Consider the following 18407-nt stretch of genomic DNA (forward strand, 5'->3'; position numbering starts at 1 on the left):
AATACTATTCAGCAATAAAAAGGAAAATATTGATCATTGTAATGGGGTTCTCAAAAACATGATGCTGAACAAGAAAGATACCAGACACAGACCACATACATGATCCCAATTCAAGTGACCCATGGAAGCAAATCTATGGCGGGAAAATATCATAATAGAGGCCGCCTCTGGGGCTGTGCGGGGTAAGGAGCAGGGGGGAGCCCTGGGAGTACCGAGAATCGGGGCTGGGTGATAGCTGTGCCCTTGGTGAAAACTGAGCAAGTGCACACTTAAGATTCAGATGCTTTATTGTATGTAAATTTCATCTAAAAAAAAGAAAAACCAACTCTAAACTATATGTATTTAGAGGAAGGATGCTAATGACTACAATTTACTTTGAAATACATCACCATGTACGTGGATTGATGGGTAGGTGGATATGTGATACGGCAGGTGTAATGAAATGTGGCTGGGAGGCTAGTCAATGGTGCGTGGCGCTAAAATTCCTCCAACTTTTCTGTATGTTTGCAAATCATCATCATGTTGGAGAAAAAAGGTAAGCAACCGACTTCAGGGGACATACTTCCAACGTGAGGTTTTACCCAGAATATATAGAGCTGACTCTCAATAGGAAAAATGAGAAACCCAGTTGAAAATAGAAACCTCTGTACAATACACATGCGTGTGCACACGGGCGTGTGTACACACACACACGGCCTGCAGAGAAAAGTCTGGAAAAATTCACTCTCCTGCCCTGGAGAGGAGCCAGAACAACTTGACTTGAGATGATAAATGCACACATACGCACATGCATATCTAATTACAAGGCCAGATTCGTGCATTAAAGCTCAGCCACTGTCTCTAACCTTCCCAGCACTTACTTCAGAGTACAAGTGGCAAGTTATGCAATTATAGGATTTTGTAGGTTATATCCCCAAATCAGCCTTTAATTTCTGCATCCACCAACTAGCTTACCCGCAATGCCCAGCGCAGACCGGACACTCAATGGGCCCTTTATAAGCGGCAAGGTCAGTTCACGGGGCCCTCTTTGGCCGTTCTCTGGGGCCTGGGCAGGTGCTGCAGACAAGCCCTTTCTCCCGGATTCCAGCTTTTGGGTTTTCTTCCAGCTTTGAGCAGGGGTGAGATGGCAGGGTCTCTGCCATCATCGCTCATTAACATGGTTCGGAGCTGGCTCCCAATACCCCCTCTACCAGGTGCTGAGTCATACCTGAACACGTGAGTAGACACTGCATTGTCTCGCCAGCCACTTCAAACCTCTAGAGTGGCTTGCTTTCAAATATAATATGCAGGATCGTCTCCAACCAAGAACTCGCAAAACCCACAGGCAGGTGATACACTCTGTGGCTGGCAAAGGGTGGGTGTGGGCGTGTACACATTCACATGTAACTCCAGCTGTTCCACCACCGTCTTGTGAAACGAATCAAACAGTTTACCAAAACCAGTTGAAAAGTTTTATTTATATAAAATTCAGTAAGAACATAAAAAGATTGAGTTTCTTAAAAAAAAATCTGCAGTTATTTACAGCAGTATTGCACAATAAAGTGGCAATTACCCTGTCAAAATTCATCAGTGCAAACCAAAGTGAGCCAGGGAAATTGCAATACGAATGCTACAATATGCTGGGTCCTAGGAACACATTAGTGATGAATCAGTATCCACACAGATCAGTGCTCTTGTACAGGAGTACCTGATGAGTTCCAACACAGTGACGAGTGGTCATGGGACCTGGACATAGGCCTCGGAGAGCTTCAGAAGTCTGGAACTGCCCAATACAAGTAGTCAAGTTACTTCGCTGGGAGCTTGAAAATGCTCTTGCATGCCGCACTGTTTGGAGTAGAAGCTACCCCAGCTGGTTTAGCCTCATGTGTGAACACATCCCTGCACACACGCATGTGCAAAGTGAACACACACAGGCACCAGGCTAAATCAGCAGGGATGACAGACCATCTACACCAAACCAGGAGGAAAGTCTCTCTTAAGCTCCCACATCTTAATACCCATCCTGATGGGGCCCCCAACCTCTCCTGAAGCAGGACATGAACCTAAGGAAGCAGGCCAACCCAATGAGGGACCAAAGTTCCGGGCCAGGAGCCTGTACAATTAGCTCCTGAGGACAATTCAGTCCACACCTCGAAGCACCGGAGGCCATGCAGCAGGGGGAGGCGGGCAGCTCACCGGTTGCCAACAGGGGGTGAGTGGCACGAGCAGGTAGGTCCTCTGGTTGGTCTGGAAGCAGGAACCTCTCCCACCCACCCCCTGCCCTCTGAATACTGAGTTGTCGGGTATACATTTTCAATGCATCTATCTGTCCCAACTACCGATAACACTTTTTTTTTTTTTTGGAAGACAAATCCTGGAAGCTAATAGAATTTGCTTCCATGAGAAGCTAGCTGTTTTGGAACCAATAGAAAGTCACTGGGTATTTCCCGAAGAATTTTGAAACGTGCCCGATTTATGGTCTTTCATTGGTGTCTAAACATGAGCTTTATCAAAGGACAGCAAAGACCAAGCATGTAAACCCATTTGACCATATACCAGGAACCAAAGCTGGAGAGCCACCCTAGGAAGACCATGTGTCCGGCAGGGAGCTGACCAGTCGCCACCTCAGAGTTAAAGCAAATAATGGGATGGTTGGGGGGGGGGGGGGGGGGGGGGAGGAGGAGGGAAGGGAGTGTCAGAGGTCAACACTTTATAGAACTTAAGACATTAAATAAGCAGAAAATAAATATACATTATGTCTACAAGTTACAGCACTATGAACCAGTAGGACACATTACACAGAAAAAGAATCTACAATATTTACAATCCTTAATTCTGAAAAAGTTTAGTAAAAAACAGTGATTTTTTTTTTTTTTTTTTTTTTTTGCTCATTTATGCTGTACAAAATTTTACAAGAAAGGTAAAGGAGACAATTGCACACAGACATTTGGCTCAGTTGGTAAGTAAAATATCTAATCTAATAAATAGTCAAAGTATGTACAATATTAAGAAGGGGAAACAGGAGAAGGTTCGACTGAGTACATTTTTTTTTTAAACCAGAAGGAATTTTTACCTGGTTTCTCCACAACTAAAAACAAATTCTTCATAAACTCATTTTTAGGCCGGACTACGGGTAACTGCAAGAATCGCTGGGGAGCGACTGGGGGGCATTTATTGATTTCTGTGATCGTCACAGGACGCGTCCTACTAATCTTGCATGAGAAGAGGTGGTCAAGGCACAAAACCCGCATCTCATAAATTTTCAGAAAGGGAGCTCGTTATTTTTTCTACAAAGAAACAAAACAGAAAAGAAAAAGTAAAAGGCATACCATCGCAGGTATACTTTCTGCAGGAAGCATTTTGATACACAGATACATACAGTACAGAGACACCCAGTCACCTCTCATGTCCTGGTGCAACATCCTGTTCTTAATACTTCTACACGTCCAAGAATCACTTCCTCACACGCGTGGCCACGGCCAGCTGCCAAGCCAGAGGTAAAGGAGCGCACGCAGCGAGGGAGCCCGCGGCCCGGGCTGCATCCTGCGCTCCCAGAAACAGGGTAAAGTGCTCCAGTCAGAGGGACCGGCACATGAGTACGGAGATCCTGGGGGCGGATGGGCCCAGAACCAGAAACATCTTTGGTGTGTGTGTGTCCAGCAGGCCCACGGCCGCAGCGTTACCACCACCTCCAGCGGTGTGGCCTTGGTGCCCCAGCAAGGGGGTTCCAGACCTACCAAGAACACAAGCTCAGCCTCAACAGTTTTAAAAATATTCAAGACCCCAAGAAAGGATTTGGGGGAAAAAGAAATTTTAAAAAAGGAAAAATATCTGAGATCGAATATTTCTACCTAAAGAAAGCGTATATGCAAAATATATATACACACACGTATATACATATATGTATACATATATATTTATATAAAACTATGAAGAGACACATGAATTTCTCCTTGCAATTTAACAATGTGAAAACGCTGGCCCTTGGTGGGCCAAAAGGAAATGCAATAGTTGTTGGCACTGCTGACTCATTTGAAAAATCATGTTATTTCTCTTAAAAAACTGTTTCATGATCTGAGGTTTCAAAAACTGTCGGGAGTTGTGGGTTCACAGAATGATCGGCACCGTCCTTCCCTGCTCTCTAACCGGTCCCTCTCGGGTCTCCCCGTTGTTTAACAGCCTTTGAAATGACTGGTCACCCGTGGGTGCCCTCACTGCAGTCCTCCCAGGTGGGGGTGGAGGAAGCAGTGGATGCACAGAGGCGGCCCGACGAAGCCCAGCTGTCAGAAGGGACCGCTGCGGACGTGTGCCTCATGAGTTTCCATGGCGCTGCTCAGAGCGAATGAAGCCTGTTTATTTCAAAGTGGGTATTGAAGAGCGGGAACCCAGTGGTGGGCATCAGAGGCCAGATCAACTCGGAAGTGGATGGAAAGCCAGGATGCCCAGGAAACAGCCATCCGAAGCCCTGCCCACCACACAGCCTGTGCCAATTCCCACGAGGACTGCAGCTTGGACTCCTGCAGCCAAATTCAGCTGCAGGTGGGCCTGCCAGCCCCCTGGGGCCTCATGCTGAGTGCCCCCTGTGCTGAGGGAAAGCCTGCAACCGGAAAAGTCAACAGTGCCAACGGCCCCGATACTGTGTCTGCGCTGTCACCACTATCTCTCTTCAGGACACTTGTACTTCAACGCCAGCCCACCAACCCACGTGGAAACCAGTACCGAGCACTTCCCGGTGAGCTCCCTCCCCAAAGACTGGCTGAGCTGTGGGCAACACAGGCAGATTCCAAGTCACATTCTGACCCAGTTACACTTGAATCGTGAAGACGCACTGGACCAAATGTGTGCATGAGCACCCAGGACAGAGAGAGGAGCATCACAGGAGAAGACGAGCCACACAGACAAGCTGCACTTTTGCCACGGACGCAATTACATTTAAGGAGGTAAGTCAATATTTACACAGTGGCAGTGGCATACCAACACAGGCTGACAAAAGACCCTTTACCCCTTGTATCAGTTGCATCTCCTAAGAATTTTTTGGTAATCATGATTAAAAGAAGGCGAGAGAGGCAACGGCAGGGAGGGAGGGGCCATATCATACACACCTCTCATGTTCCAAAGTCCTGTACAGTAGCCTGTAAAAATAAACTAAGGCAGCTTTAGAAACCAGCTGGCTCAGTTTCCACATGAGAGTTTCCATAATAGGTTCTTAAATTTTTAGTAAAAATTCATTTATGAGTTGGTTAAAAATTTCCACTTCCTTTTTAAAAAAACCTGTTCTGACACCATTCTTGCCTAAAATCCTGCTCCAAAGAACCATGATTAGTAACATTTTTAAAAGGAAAATACGCTCTCATTTACATTCATAACAAACACTACACTAGAGCCTCTGCCACATGGCGAGGAACCGATAAGGTCAAGTCCGCACGCAGCTCCAGGGGTCAGGCCACACCGGCCGCTCTGGGACCGCCACTGGCCGCAAAGCAATGGCGCCCGGGGGCCGTGACGCTGGGCTTGTCCGCTTGAACAAGTGAAATGTCTGCACACATCTCGGCTCCACGGGAACCCGTCGTCACAGCATCCTCCACAGCAGACGGAGGATGTAACGCAACAGTCGTAAGACCACCATCTGGGGGTGGCCTTCTGCTTCCTGGTAAACATTCAGAAAGTCCTGGAACAACAAAAGGAAAGCTGCTTACTTTCTCAGTTTCACGGATCTGAACCAGCCCCGTCCCAGCAGCCCTTTTCCCTGGGGCCGGCGAAGGGAGGCCTCCCCACCCCCTGCAGGAGGTGCACCTCCACAAAGAGCAGGCACACCGAAGGGTCTTTTTCGAAGAAAAATAAAGCAACCAAAAGACTGTTTGGAAAAGCAGAGCGAATCCTGGCATCTCCGGGAGCCCCTCTGAAGACCACATGTTCCTGTCACAGGTGATACCCGCACTGGCTGCTGGGAGGGAGCACCGCCCGGGGCCGGAGAGCCGCTGCGCCCGGGACCCCCGGAGCTGGTGTCCGCCAAGAGGGCCCGGTCTCAGACCCCACGCCGTTCCGACAGCAGCTGCCGGGCAGTCCCCTTCGCGACTGTTGCCACAAGCCCCCGAGCACCTGTGGCCCGAGCAGGACGGCGGTAAGGCCGAGCGAGGCACTTCCCAACTCCTTCCAGAGCAGACGAGGAAGCCGGTCGTCCGGCGAGTCCCGCAGGCTCCCAAACCACAGTCCGATTTTATCTGTCACACACCAGGTGGCTTTGTTTTGATTTAACTTTCAAAATCACTTGGCTTCTTCTGTGTGAGAAGAATTTGGGGGAGGTTTTAGTTCAGACTAATATTAGTAGGTTGAAAGAGGCTTATTCAAAATAAAACCACGACTTACTAAAATGAAGAAAGGGTGTGCAGTGCCGGGTTCAGCAAGCACTTCGAGATGGGAAATCTCATGGCAGCCAGGTGCCAACGCAGCCTCAGCAGAACCAGAGAATGGGGTGAAAATGACACCAACCAGGGGGCCGGTCGCACGGGGACAGACTTAACCAATTTCATATTCCAGAGCCGCAGTGTCTGAGACCCCCCCCCCCACCCCCCTTGCCAGTACAGCAGGGGACATGGAGAAGGAAAAGTCACACCACGAGAGGTCTGCCCACGTTTAGAGCTCTGCTTTGATCTCAGATGGGAAGGACACGAAGGGGATTCAAAGATGTGCTGGGAGGGGTTGGTGCGGGGATTTGTGGCAAAAGGAACGGAACACCTGCTCCCCCCCCCCCCCCCCCCCCACAGATGAGAAGTTACTACAACATCTCAGCAGGGAGCCAGACCGCCTGCCCTCTCAGACAGCACGCGTGACAACACGGCACACGCTTTTAAGCCAGCGAACAATTGCTTTTGGACAATATTCAACAGAGGAAGCTATTACCACTGATTCCAAGGGCTGTGCCAGCCCAGAAAACCCCCGACAGCTGGCACAGCCACGGGAGCTGCTGCCGGCTCCAAGGGTCCAGCCCCGACCTCCAAAGCAGCCGGACGGGCACCCTGCTTCCGCAGGCTCACTGCCCTCCAACACCTGCACGGGTGGCCCGAGAGCCACAGCTGGGTGAGGACGTCCAGCCAGGGCCCGGCCATCAGCGTCATGCAGACCCTGTGGCCCAGCCAGCACGAGCCCGCAGACTGCTGGCCTCCAGGACTGTGAAGAAACACATTTCCATTGTTTAAGCCCCATGTGTGGTCCCCTTTAGCACAACAGCCTGAGTTGACTCCCACAGCCTCTCACTCCTGGTCCTTCACACTCTACGTGAAACACAGCACCCGTTAGGTTAGAGTCGTGTAACATGGTTTTATTCTAAATCATAAAAATACTTTAGATACAAACTATTTGTGTATCACAGTTTCTTGTTACTCACACACGCTCACAGGTACCTGAGCGCATGGCCCATCCCTGTAGGGGAATTCATCTCCATGGTCTAGATCAGGAACTGTATTTGAAGAAACTAACTTTATGGCCAGCCCATGTGTCTGCAGGGACTCCATCAACGTCAATTTTGTGTCTCGCTCCAGGAACCCACTCCTGACCATCTGCCCTCTTCCCTGCAGGGTGGGGGCTCCAGCAGCCCAGGCCTGTGCGAGAGGGAGGGAAGGCGGGACCCTGGGCTCCAACTTTGAGGCCCCTGCCTACACTCCCTGCGCCTGATGGGCAGTCCCACGGCACCAGCACCAAGTGCAGCACAGCCACATACAGCCCATCTGAGGGCCCCTGTGGTGCTGCCCTCTGTGAGGACGGCCGCTGGCCCACCTCTGGGACCAGGAGGAAGTGTACAGGTCCCCACCTCGAGGACAGAAAACCACCTAATACAGGGGTCCTCAAACTTTTTAAACAGGGGGCCAGTTCACTGTCCTTCAGACCGTTGGAGGGCCGGACTATAGTTTAAAAAACAACTATGAACAAATTCGTATGCACACTGCACATATCTTATTTTGAAGTAAAAAAGCACAACGGGAACAAATACAATATTTGTATTTGCATGTGGCCCGAGGGCCGTAGTTTGAGGACCCCTGATCTAACATTCCAGAGAAATACAGGCCGGCTTCCCAGTGGGCAGCAGAACAGAGCCAAGACACGGAGGCTCCTTCCGTCAAAAGAGATGCAACGTGAGCACCTACGGAGCTCACCCTGGTGAGGGACAGAGCCAAACAGCTGAACAGGATCCTACGACAAGGGCCACACGTGAGGGCAGAGAAGGAAGGAGGGCCGGGCAGGAAGGCCCAGGCCCACCCCCACGCGAGTCCCGAAGGAGGAAGGGTCTCAGGAAGGAAAGGAGGACATTCCAGGAGACCAGCGTGAGTAACGGCAGGAGGTCCAACGGCCCTGCACCGGGGAGGGAGCAAACAGTCCAGTCAAATCGCATGAGCATCTGGTTTCTCACAATAAACCACGACAGAAACCAATGCCAGACTCCAGGGTGTCCGCTCCAATGACAGTCCCTGAGAAATAAAACAGGAGGATGGAGGATTCATGGGCTCTAAGCTTCCTGGGGACAGGCGAGGCCCAGGTGGCCCTGGAGACACTGGCTCACCTGGGCAGCAGGTAGAGCAGGCTCCCTGAGGACTCCCGAGGGCTGGGAGCAGCCAGCGGGAGGAAGATGCCCGGCCCACGTGCAGGGCAGAGCTGGGGTGCTGCACAGCCCCGAGACCCCCGTGTGCAGCAGCCTAGAGCACAGAGGATGCCGACACAGCGTCACCCACCCCCGAGGACCGTTTACAACTTCCAGCCTGAGTAACATGTCCCAGGTTACACTAGGGAATTTAATTACACTTTAATGCCAAAACAATCACAGCAAAACAGGCTCTCATCCCAAACCAGAGAAGCAGGCGGGTGGACACGAGGGGCCTCGTCCCAGCCCGCCTGGGACCTGGAGGAGGCTGACCACTGCCCACCTACCCGGCAGGGCAGCCTTCCTCTCCTGCAGAGAGGGAGGAGCCAGCCCGGAAAAGCCGCCCGACACCCCAGGCCCCCAGCTTGGAGACAAGGAGACTCACCCACTGCCATCCCTGAACTAAACAGCGTGCCACACGCCTCCCTTCAGTCTTCACAACAACCCTGAGCCAGTGTTGGGGAGAGACCGAGCTCCATGTGAGAATCAGGAAGCCATGACGCAGCTGCACCTGGAGCGCACTGCGGGCACCAGCCCACCAATCCGCGCCACAACGGCAGGGCCAACGACCGCGTGAGTGCCACACACCCACGCTCAGCATCGCGCCAAGCCATTTTTTAACTCGCTCAACAACTTTCTTTCAAGATTTCAACACGGAATGCCCAAGAGGTCCTGAACTTTACGGGAGAGTGAATTCTGGGCTGTGAGACCAGAGAGGACTCTGACAGAGAGGGAACTGCCCCGGGTCAGGCAAGGGAGGATGCAGGGTCCCCCAGGATGGCACTGGCATCCCCAGGGCTGGCCCGGCATCTGTGGGATGGTGCCGAGGGTCGCTGTAACCAGAGGTGACAAGGTGGGGGGGTGGGGATAGAGAGCGGCCAGCGGTACCCAGGGAAGACCACCATCCCTCTGCCCATTCATAACCAATCCGTCGAAACAGTATTTTAAATGGCAAGCAAATGAGAGAGGCTGCAGGACAGGACCCCTGCCCACCGTGAGACCAAGGACCAGTCACAGAGCAGCTCAGCTTAGATTTTATGTGGCTCCACCATCCACTGCCGTTCTCAGCTGGCGGGCCAATGCTGCTGCAAAGCAATCCAAAGACCAGGTTCACTTTCCACTTGTACCCAGGCAACAGGGGCATCGCACAGCTGTGGGTAGAATACCAGGAGCCCCGATGCCAGAGGCAGTGCTCTTACTGGAAGCCCGGGGGCGGGGGGGAGCTTGCCCGAGCACCTCCCGACTCCCGAGGCTCCGGCTGACCTGACTGGGCAGTGATGCGATGTCAAACGTCACAGCAAAACGGCATTTGCATGAATGCCGTTTTTTTCCAAATATATATTTTATTGATTTTTTACAGAGAAGGAGGGAGAGGGATAGAGAGTCAGAAACATCGATGAGAGAGAAGCATCGACCAGCTTCCTCCTGCACACCCCCTACTGGGGATGTGCCCACAACCAAGGTACATGCCCTTGACCGGAATCGAACCTGGGACCCCCTTAGTCCCTAGGCCACCGTTCTATCCAGTGAGCCAAACCGGCTAGGGCCCACTTTCCTATTTTTGATGCACTATTTCAAAGACTCTGTCACAGTCAAGGCCTTTTGTAGGACCATGAATCACTCCTCCAGTTCACCTTAGTCGGGCCTGCCATGTCCTGGGTTTTCCTCCAACAACACGCATGTCTACCTGCAGTACAAAGTCACTGGCCTTGCCCCGGGCCAGGCTGGCTGGAACGAAGTGCTCCCATCACCTGTGAGGGTCACAGGAGGGGGGCCAACCAGAGGGCGCCAGTGTTCCGAAAGGCCCAGCCTCAGAAACATGCTAATGAGACGTTGCACACTAACCACAGCTCTAACCTCTGCGTGGCTCAGCTGGAGGTCTAGCGAGGGTGACGGAGAGGCAGGGCGCCTGCAGGGGCCGAGGCTCACCTCGGGGACATCTTCATTTCCTCCTCCGGAGATGAAAACCCCTGGGAGACACTCTGAATCCCCCTCCGGGCACCTGCATCTGCTCTGGTTACGTGTTCATGGCCACGTTCCCCGCAAAGGCAGGCGAGGCAGTGTGCAGGTGCCCCACGTGGCAGACCGAGGGAGCAGTCAGAAGTGTCACCAGCGTGATGCGGCCAAGCCGGTTAGCACGCACCAGTGCTCGACCTCATTTCACTGCGCTCACCCAGACGGCACCGCCGCAGGGCCGAGGCACGTGTCTGACAGGCAGAGCCTGAGACCCAGACAGGCGAACAGTTACCGGCATCTCTCTCTGAACTCCAGAGAACCGAGAAACGTTGCCGTTATAGTTCAGAGTGGCAGCAGACAGAATGCTGGGACAGGGCGACAGCGCTTTCTAGCTCCAGACCTAAATGCCCTAGCTCAACCTCCACGACATGCCTAAGGGACTGCCCAACAGTGGCCCCCATGGGTGAACGCATGGACGTGCTGCAAGGTCTGACCCCGAGGCCCCTCCTTGGTCGTGAGCTGTGTTTTCTACAAGACCACACTTGATCCTCAACAAGTCATGGAACCTCTCACACAAAACATGCAACCCACGGTCGCCATCATCTAGGCCAGCGGTCGCCAACCGGTGGTCTGCGGGGTCCAAAGAGTTGGCGACCGCTAATCTAGGCCATCTGCAGGTCTCGGAAAGACACACAGAGCGGGAGCCACAGGAGGGGTGGCTCTGCTGCCACAGGTTGGCGTGCCTGTGGCGGGGTCTCGGTCTTCGCCCTCTGGTCACTGTTTTTGGGGTGTGGAAACAGCATAAGGCAGGGGTGCAAGATGCTTAAAACCAAACACACAACTGCATCCAACTCCAAGGAAAACACTCGCTAAACCTGAAACTCACAAACAGCAGGTGCCAATCGGTTTACCCGACTCATCACTGCTCTGGCTCTGACCGCGGTCACTCTATGAATCCATGTGAGCAAAGGGTGAGACAATTCATCACCCTACGAGCGAGTTTACTTTTTTCTCTTATTGGTTCATAGAATCACATAAGTTTTAGGAATATAATTCTATAGGAGCTGTATGTTGTATCGTGTGTTTAATATCTGACACACATTTTTCTCATTATTCTCAGCTCAGGCAGTAATGAAAAGCAGTTTATTTTATGAAACGCCAACATTCAATTAATGCCGGCCTCAGAAGAATGCCGCCTGAGAACACGCAGCCCTGGGGTCTGTTCAGGTTATGCTCGTACCAAGCAGGCTCAGTGCAGACCTCTCCCTTGCATGTGATCTGTAAAGAAGATCATTTATAAAAACAGCGTGAGCCCCTTTTTTCTTTGCTTTGGTTCATGCTGCGCTTCCGCCTGCAGGTTGTCCCTTTGTTTCATGCCCGCACACGCCTGGGACACAAGTAGGAAGTAGACCTTGTGAACAAAAGACACACTGTTCCTTATGATCAAGCAATGAAAGGGTTTTCACCCACCTCCCGGCCCATCCAGAGAGTCTGCCACAGCTCTGTGTGTGGCTGTCCCCTGCAGTCCACCACCAGGACATCCCGACACTGCTCAACAGCAGGGACCAAGCACAGACCGGCTCAGCCTGGACAGGCCCTGGTACTGGGGGCTGGGGGCACGCTGGCTACAGGATGGGCCTCATTACCCCAAGAGCATGTGATTTCAGGTCTGCAGGGTCCAGCACATGCTCAACAGCCTCAGACCGCAAGCCTGGCCCATCCACATGGGCAAGCACACGCCACCCTGCACCCTGGGGTGACCACGCCCACACTTGCTGACGCCTCTCCAGCAGGGAAGGCCGGGCCCTGGACCGCCCTCCCGAAGTTTCTCAGGGTGAAGAAACTAGCAGAGGCTACTCAGGAACCCAGGGCACCAGTGCCACCCGTGAGGAAGCGGCGGAGTCAGGGAGCAGGCTGCCGGAAGCACAGGCCACCACACTGCACCGCTCACTCCCGGCAAGCTACGCGCCCTCGTCACAGAGCCCCACACAGAGCCCTCGCCTCTCGGAGAGGTCTGTCCGGGACGACGACTGCCAGCCCCCGCGCTCACCTGTCCCCCTGCAGAGTCCTGGAGCTGTAAGAGTCAGGACACTGTGTGGGTGCAGGTCATTTGGCCACGCATCCATCTACAGTCCCACAGCACGTTGTCTGTCCATGGGCCTCCACTACCTGACACTTTATGTTCAATGACGTGGCGAGAGGACACCAGGCGGCTGCCACTGGCCGAACCTGTGACAATTGGAGCATCAAAATAAGTACTGAGTGTAACACATCATAACCCCCTGGATTAAAGAGGGGCCCACGGCCTCGGCTGGTAGCTCAGTTGTCAGGAAGTCTTCCCGCTACGCCGAGGTTGCGGGTTCGATCCCTGGCCAGGGCACATGCAAGAATCAACCAATGAATACACAAATAAGTGGGAAAACATATCGATGATTTTTTTCTAATCAACGAAATTAAATAAAGTAAATAAAAATACACTGGGACCCATGAACTTGTTGATGAAGGAACACACGCCCGGGGCCCGGGGAGAGAGAAGAGCTGTCCCCCTGTGCACGTGTCCCTCCCATCAACACAGGAAAGTGCTGACGACAGCTGGGAGCACCACCTTCAACAAGAGTCCGAGGCACGGGGCGCACGGGGCACGTGCCTCCTGACGCTGAGCACTGAGGACACATGGCCCACGGCTGGGACAGTGGGTCACGTGGGGATAAGGTCCACCGACTACACAACATTACCGCAACGCGGTTAGCTTCTGATTCTGATGACTACACTGAGGTTACAGAAGAAAATACCCTTCGTCTTAGGAAATACACACAGAAGTATTTAACAGTAAAGGGACACCATGTCTGCAACGTATCCCCAAATCCTTCAGAAAATAACATGTACACAGGTATTAGGAGGGACGCGTTAGAGCGAGTGTGGGAAGGGTAACAGTGGAGAGCAGAGGTAGCAGACAGAGAGGGCTCTTCGTGCCACTCTTGCGACTCCTGTGTAAGTCTGAAATGATTTCGGAACAAGTCACAAAACCAGGCCGACGTGGCGCGGGGAAGCTGCCCTCAGATGGGGAGGAGGGGTGTCGCCGGCCCTGGAGGTCACTTGGGGCATCACGCGGAGTCACAGGGGAAGGGAACATGCAGTGGACTTGCTCACCTGTGCCTCTCTCACTCCTGCTTCCAGGATTCAGACTCCACAGCTCCATGTCATACGCTGCCCCATTGCCCTGACGCGGCCTGAACACACGACAACTACGCGACAACTTCCTCTATTGCTCTAACTGGAAAAACGGGAGAATATCCTGTCAGGCTTCGCAAGGCTCGTGGCAATCAAAGACCAACACTTCAGAAAAGGTACTGTCACGGTGTTAAAGCAAATACAGGCACCAAGAATCTGAAATGCACGCTCACCGAGGGGCAAAGGCTTCCGTGTGCAGCGAGCGTGAACATTCAAGGCATCACTTTCCCAAAGGCCCCCCGTTTCCCCTAAATTTCTGGCCCCGATATTCAAGGATAAACCGTCAGTGTGACTGCAGACAATGAAGTGTTTAATGTAACACCATCAAGGCAGGCACCTGTGGCTCTCGGGGTCACTGTGTCACTACCCTGAGTTTCAGAGTCCGGTGTTTGAACTGGCCACTTATAAAACCTGGAGGATATATTAGCCTCCTTTTTAGAAACATCAGGTTATAACCTATGGTCTGCATGTCCCTCCTCCTCCCCCCAGTATCCCAGCCGACTTATAGCAAAAGAATGCAATGAGATTGACACTTATCTTACCAAATACATTGAGAGCAGATGGTTACATATCTGCAACAGGAGACACAACCATCTTAAACATTAAACTGGAATAAGTGGGAGGAGGGGGAGGAAGGACGGGAATGATCGAACGCTACTGACGTGGTAGATGTTGTCACCTCACCTGCAATGGAGAGACGAGGTGATGAAGGCGACCTAATAGCCTGTGTCTCATCTGCCCGTGACTAGAACTGGTCACCCCTTCGACAGCCTAGGTGAAGGGATGGCTGTGTTCCAACCCCACGTCATCCTTAGCCCTTGTCTCATCACTGACCACCTAAGGCCCCCGTAGAGGGGCATCAGCCAGATCCGTCTGGGCAGGCTCGGGGGAGAGCTCAGTGGAAACTGGTTTTCCATTTTAGGTTAGAGAAATGTACAAAACATCCTTCCACACACCTGGCTCTGCGGCCAAAGGCTCTGGCACACTCACCGGGCAGGACTGTGTTGATGTATCTATGTGTCCGGAGCTTCTGGACACGGAAGGCACCAGGGCCCAAGGGCCTCATCTCTGGGACAGATCTGGTCCCAAAGACATCTACCAACCCACCTGGAGCCAGTGTAGGCGGCAGGCCAGCTACTGGGGTTGGTTCACTGCCAGACTCACCCCGAGGGGCTGCCAGGCTCCCCAGTGACCTTCCTGCTGATTATGGGCACAATCCAGAGTCAATCAGGTTTTGGAACTAGGCAGCCCGCCCTCTTGCAGGGACCCCCACCTCGGCATGGGGACCAACCGAGGGCCCACCCACAGGGCCCTCGCTGAGGAGTCCTGCCCAGCCACACACAGCACCCCCGAAAGCCCTTCAGAGAAACCTCGGCAGAGGAAGTGGGGAACAGTAACTTTACTGCACATTATAAAACAATCAACTCTGCAAAAACAATTACCATTTCAAGATCTAGGCTGAGAAGGAACTTAAGTTCCGTGAACTGGTCCATGTCAGGTTAGGTTAGAACGCCAGACATTTTGCCGGCTTAAAGACAGTATCCTAAGAAATTCCTAAGTGACATTTCCCATTTAATGACAGAATCACACTGTCACACATTTCCCACCAATCACCACACACCACCCTCTCTCCCACAGGAAGGTCTGAAGGGATCCAATGTGAGTTTTCTGAAAGTCCCTGACCCCTTTATGGAGATTCTACACCAAAGAAATGAAAGCCCCCCCCCCCCCCCCCCCCCCCCATTAAATGGGAAACTGTCTTGATGTGCTTAAAAAAGCTTAAAGTACATATATGGGCAGGAATGATGGAAAGCTATTAACAGGTAACATCTATTTGCTTAGCAACCGCACCAACATTCAGTGCAGGATAGAAACACGGAGGTGTCCTAAGTACCACCTCCCTCCAGAAGAAACGAGATTTAAAAATATCTTCACATGCAACGATAGTGTTCAGAAAGAAAGTGACACAGTAGGAATGACATTAATACTTATTTCCTACAAAGTAAGATGTGTTTTCCTTTTAAATAAATCAAGAGAAATATCTCCGTACATGGTTGTTTGAAAAAAATGTAAACCAGCCAGAATTCCATGAAATCACACGCTGGCTGGTGAGCCCCTCACAGGATGTAGTCCACTGGTTCTCAACCTGTGGGTCGCGACCCCTTTGGGAGTCGAACGACCCTTTCACAGGGGTCGCCTAAGACCATCGGAAAACACATATATAATTACATATTGTTTTTGTGATGAATCACTACGCTTTAATTATGTTCAATTTGTAACAATGAAATTGGGGGTCACCACAACATGAGGAACTGTATTAAAGGGTGGCGGCATTAGGAAGGTTGAGAACCACTGGCGTAGTCAAACGTGCTCCTAAGGGCCCCATTGAACTCTCAGAGTTGAAGTCACACACTCTCAGATGTCTTCATGGGGAAAAGTTGCCCAATGGTAACGTCTACCAATACCAGGCAAGCAGGAAGTACACTGCGTCTACCGAACAAGACATAAGGCTTAATTTAAAAAAAAATAAAATCAACTGCACACCCCAAAAATTTAAATGGCAATCAACTCGGGGTGTAAAATTTTTGCAGCAGAGGTGTAATTTTTACAGGACATTAATGAATGGCCTCCTACTTCTAATACGTTTCAGTAAATGACAGTCCAAGGACAGCCAATGGGGCCAAAAGGACGAGGTCACACGCTCCGACCCATCACCAGCAAACCACAGGGCCTCATTTCCTTGGCTGAGTGAGGAAGGAAAGTTACATGTTTCTTTAACTTTGACCCAAACTGACTAACGGGAGTATAGACACTCCGATGTGGGCTGAAACTATGATAACATTTATGTGGGACTATTTCAAAGCATCTACGATGGTTTAAGGCTTGTGCTCACGAACCCCCTTTGCCACCTCGTACTGGGTTCTGCTGAGCCACCAGCACTTGAGTTCAGCCATAACACCGACGGGACACGGGAAGGAGGAACGGCAGGCCACACGCAGGCCGCGCCCATCACTTCTAGAACAAGCGTGGGATGATGACTGGCCACTCTATTGTATGTGGTGGGGAGGGAGCGTGGGAGAAGAGGGGTGAGTAAGTAAGAAACCCTCATTACCCTCCGAGGGTTGCGGTAGGAGTTGTTGAACTCGTCCCCGATCCTCCGCAGCTCCTGAGCGATCCATATCTCCGGACGCATGTCTGCAGGTAGGGCCTGAGACTGCCGCATGGAGACTGCAACGGAACAAAAACAAGAATTAGATCGTTTCCATGGTCAGGTAGACAGGTGTGCAGGCAGCAAGCCCTTCGCACACGCGCACTCCTATTCCTGGAAGCTCCCTGACTTCCAGACCTACAGTAACGGATCGTGGCTCACCCGCCACCTAACTCTGCTTGAAGAGTAAGGGATGTAAGAATGACATCCTTTCTCCAAGTTGGAGTTTCAGCGCTGCAAAATTCAAGAATTTCCTGGCCCATCAATCATATACTGCCACTTTAAGAAGGCGCGCACGCGCACACACACACACACACACACACACACACAAATGAATAAAAATCACTGGAAACACTTGAGGACATAAAAATTGAGGTTGTCAGTAAAACAACGACTTTGATCTTAATACCAGGTAAAACTCCTAGGGATAATTTCCAACATCATAGAGGAGTATGAGATGAAATGGTGGTTCTGTTAGGAGACAATGAGCGACACCGGAGAAAGGACACCAGGCAGCCTGCCTGACTGCGTCCTACGAGGGCGGGTGCAGCGTGGGGCCGACCGACTCGCCAGGGCCACCACAGGGCCAAGTCAAAGTGCAACTGTGTGTTCTGCCTATTCACGCAGCCAATGGGTGCGAGTCTGCAACCCCACGTGGGGGCAGAAAAAGTTCTGGGTATAAAAGCAAAGGCATCTCTGATGAAGAAAAAAGCGGGAGGCTTTCATTACACGGTCACCAATGTCCACACCTGCTTGCTAATGGAGCCATTAAAGCCACGTGACAGCCAACATGAAAGGAAACAAAAAGGCAAGTCCTCAGAACATCCACCACGCATGGGAAGATGTCTCCACTCGCCCCCAGGAAGGCCTTCCCCACACCGAGGGCAGTGCAGAAACAGGCACTGGAAGCGAGGAGCCTTATGGGCTGAAACATGTCACATGTTGAACTGTACTCGCCATTACACACGCACGTTCCATTTCAAACACCACAAGATACTTAAAAATCCTATGGTAATCAGATCTCATGATGACATAAATATATTCCTCTTGTATTTTTTGCAAAAAAAATTGTTTTGTACTTTGTATTTTATTTACTGTTATAAATAAAACTGACGTTGAGTCATAGCTTCTGAAAAGTACTTAAAAGTGAACTCCTGCCCTGGACGGTGTGGCTCAATGGTTGGAGCACCAGCCCACACTGAAGGGTTTGGTTTCGATTCCCTGTCAAAGGCACGCACCTGGGTTGCAGGTTGGATCCCCAGCCACGGTAAGGGCATGTGCAGGAGACAACCAACCAATGTGCCTCTCTCATAGTCATGTTCCTCTTTCCCCCTCCCTCCCTTCCACTCTCTCTCTTTACAAAAAAAAAAAAAAAAAAAAAATCAATGGAAAAAATATTCT

The 18407-nt window shown here is 51.6% G+C and overlaps 1 protein-coding gene across 5 annotated transcripts in view; it reads right to left on the reverse strand.

Moving 5' to 3' along the window:
* Nucleotides 1-1437: 1437 nt before the first annotated feature.
* The window catches only part of BCL2L11 (BCL2 like 11), a 44190-nt gene continuing 27220 nt past the window's right edge, over nucleotides 1438-18407 (reverse strand). For 4 of the 5 annotated variants that reach the window (XM_070429699.1, XM_070429698.1, XM_070429697.1 and 1 more), the window contains 2 exons: nucleotides 16911-17026; nucleotides 1438-5647 (listed from right to left, as the gene is read on the reverse strand). In XM_070429699.1, coding sequence (XP_070285800.1) covers nucleotides 5549-5647; nucleotides 16911-17026 — 215 coding nt within the window. In that variant the 3' untranslated portion in view covers nucleotides 1438-5548. Of the gene's footprint in view, nucleotides 5648-16071; nucleotides 16289-16910; nucleotides 17027-18407 lie in introns of those variants that run through there. The other variant, XM_070429695.1, reaches the window with a different exon arrangement.

This window comes from Myotis yumanensis, unplaced genomic scaffold, assembly GCF_028538775.1.
Source record: "Myotis yumanensis isolate MYYU_CA2020_CCGP unplaced genomic scaffold, mMyoYum1.0.hap1 SCAF_11, whole genome shotgun sequence".
In the NCBI taxonomy this organism is placed as follows: Eukaryota; Metazoa; Chordata; class Mammalia; order Chiroptera; family Vespertilionidae; genus Myotis; species Myotis yumanensis.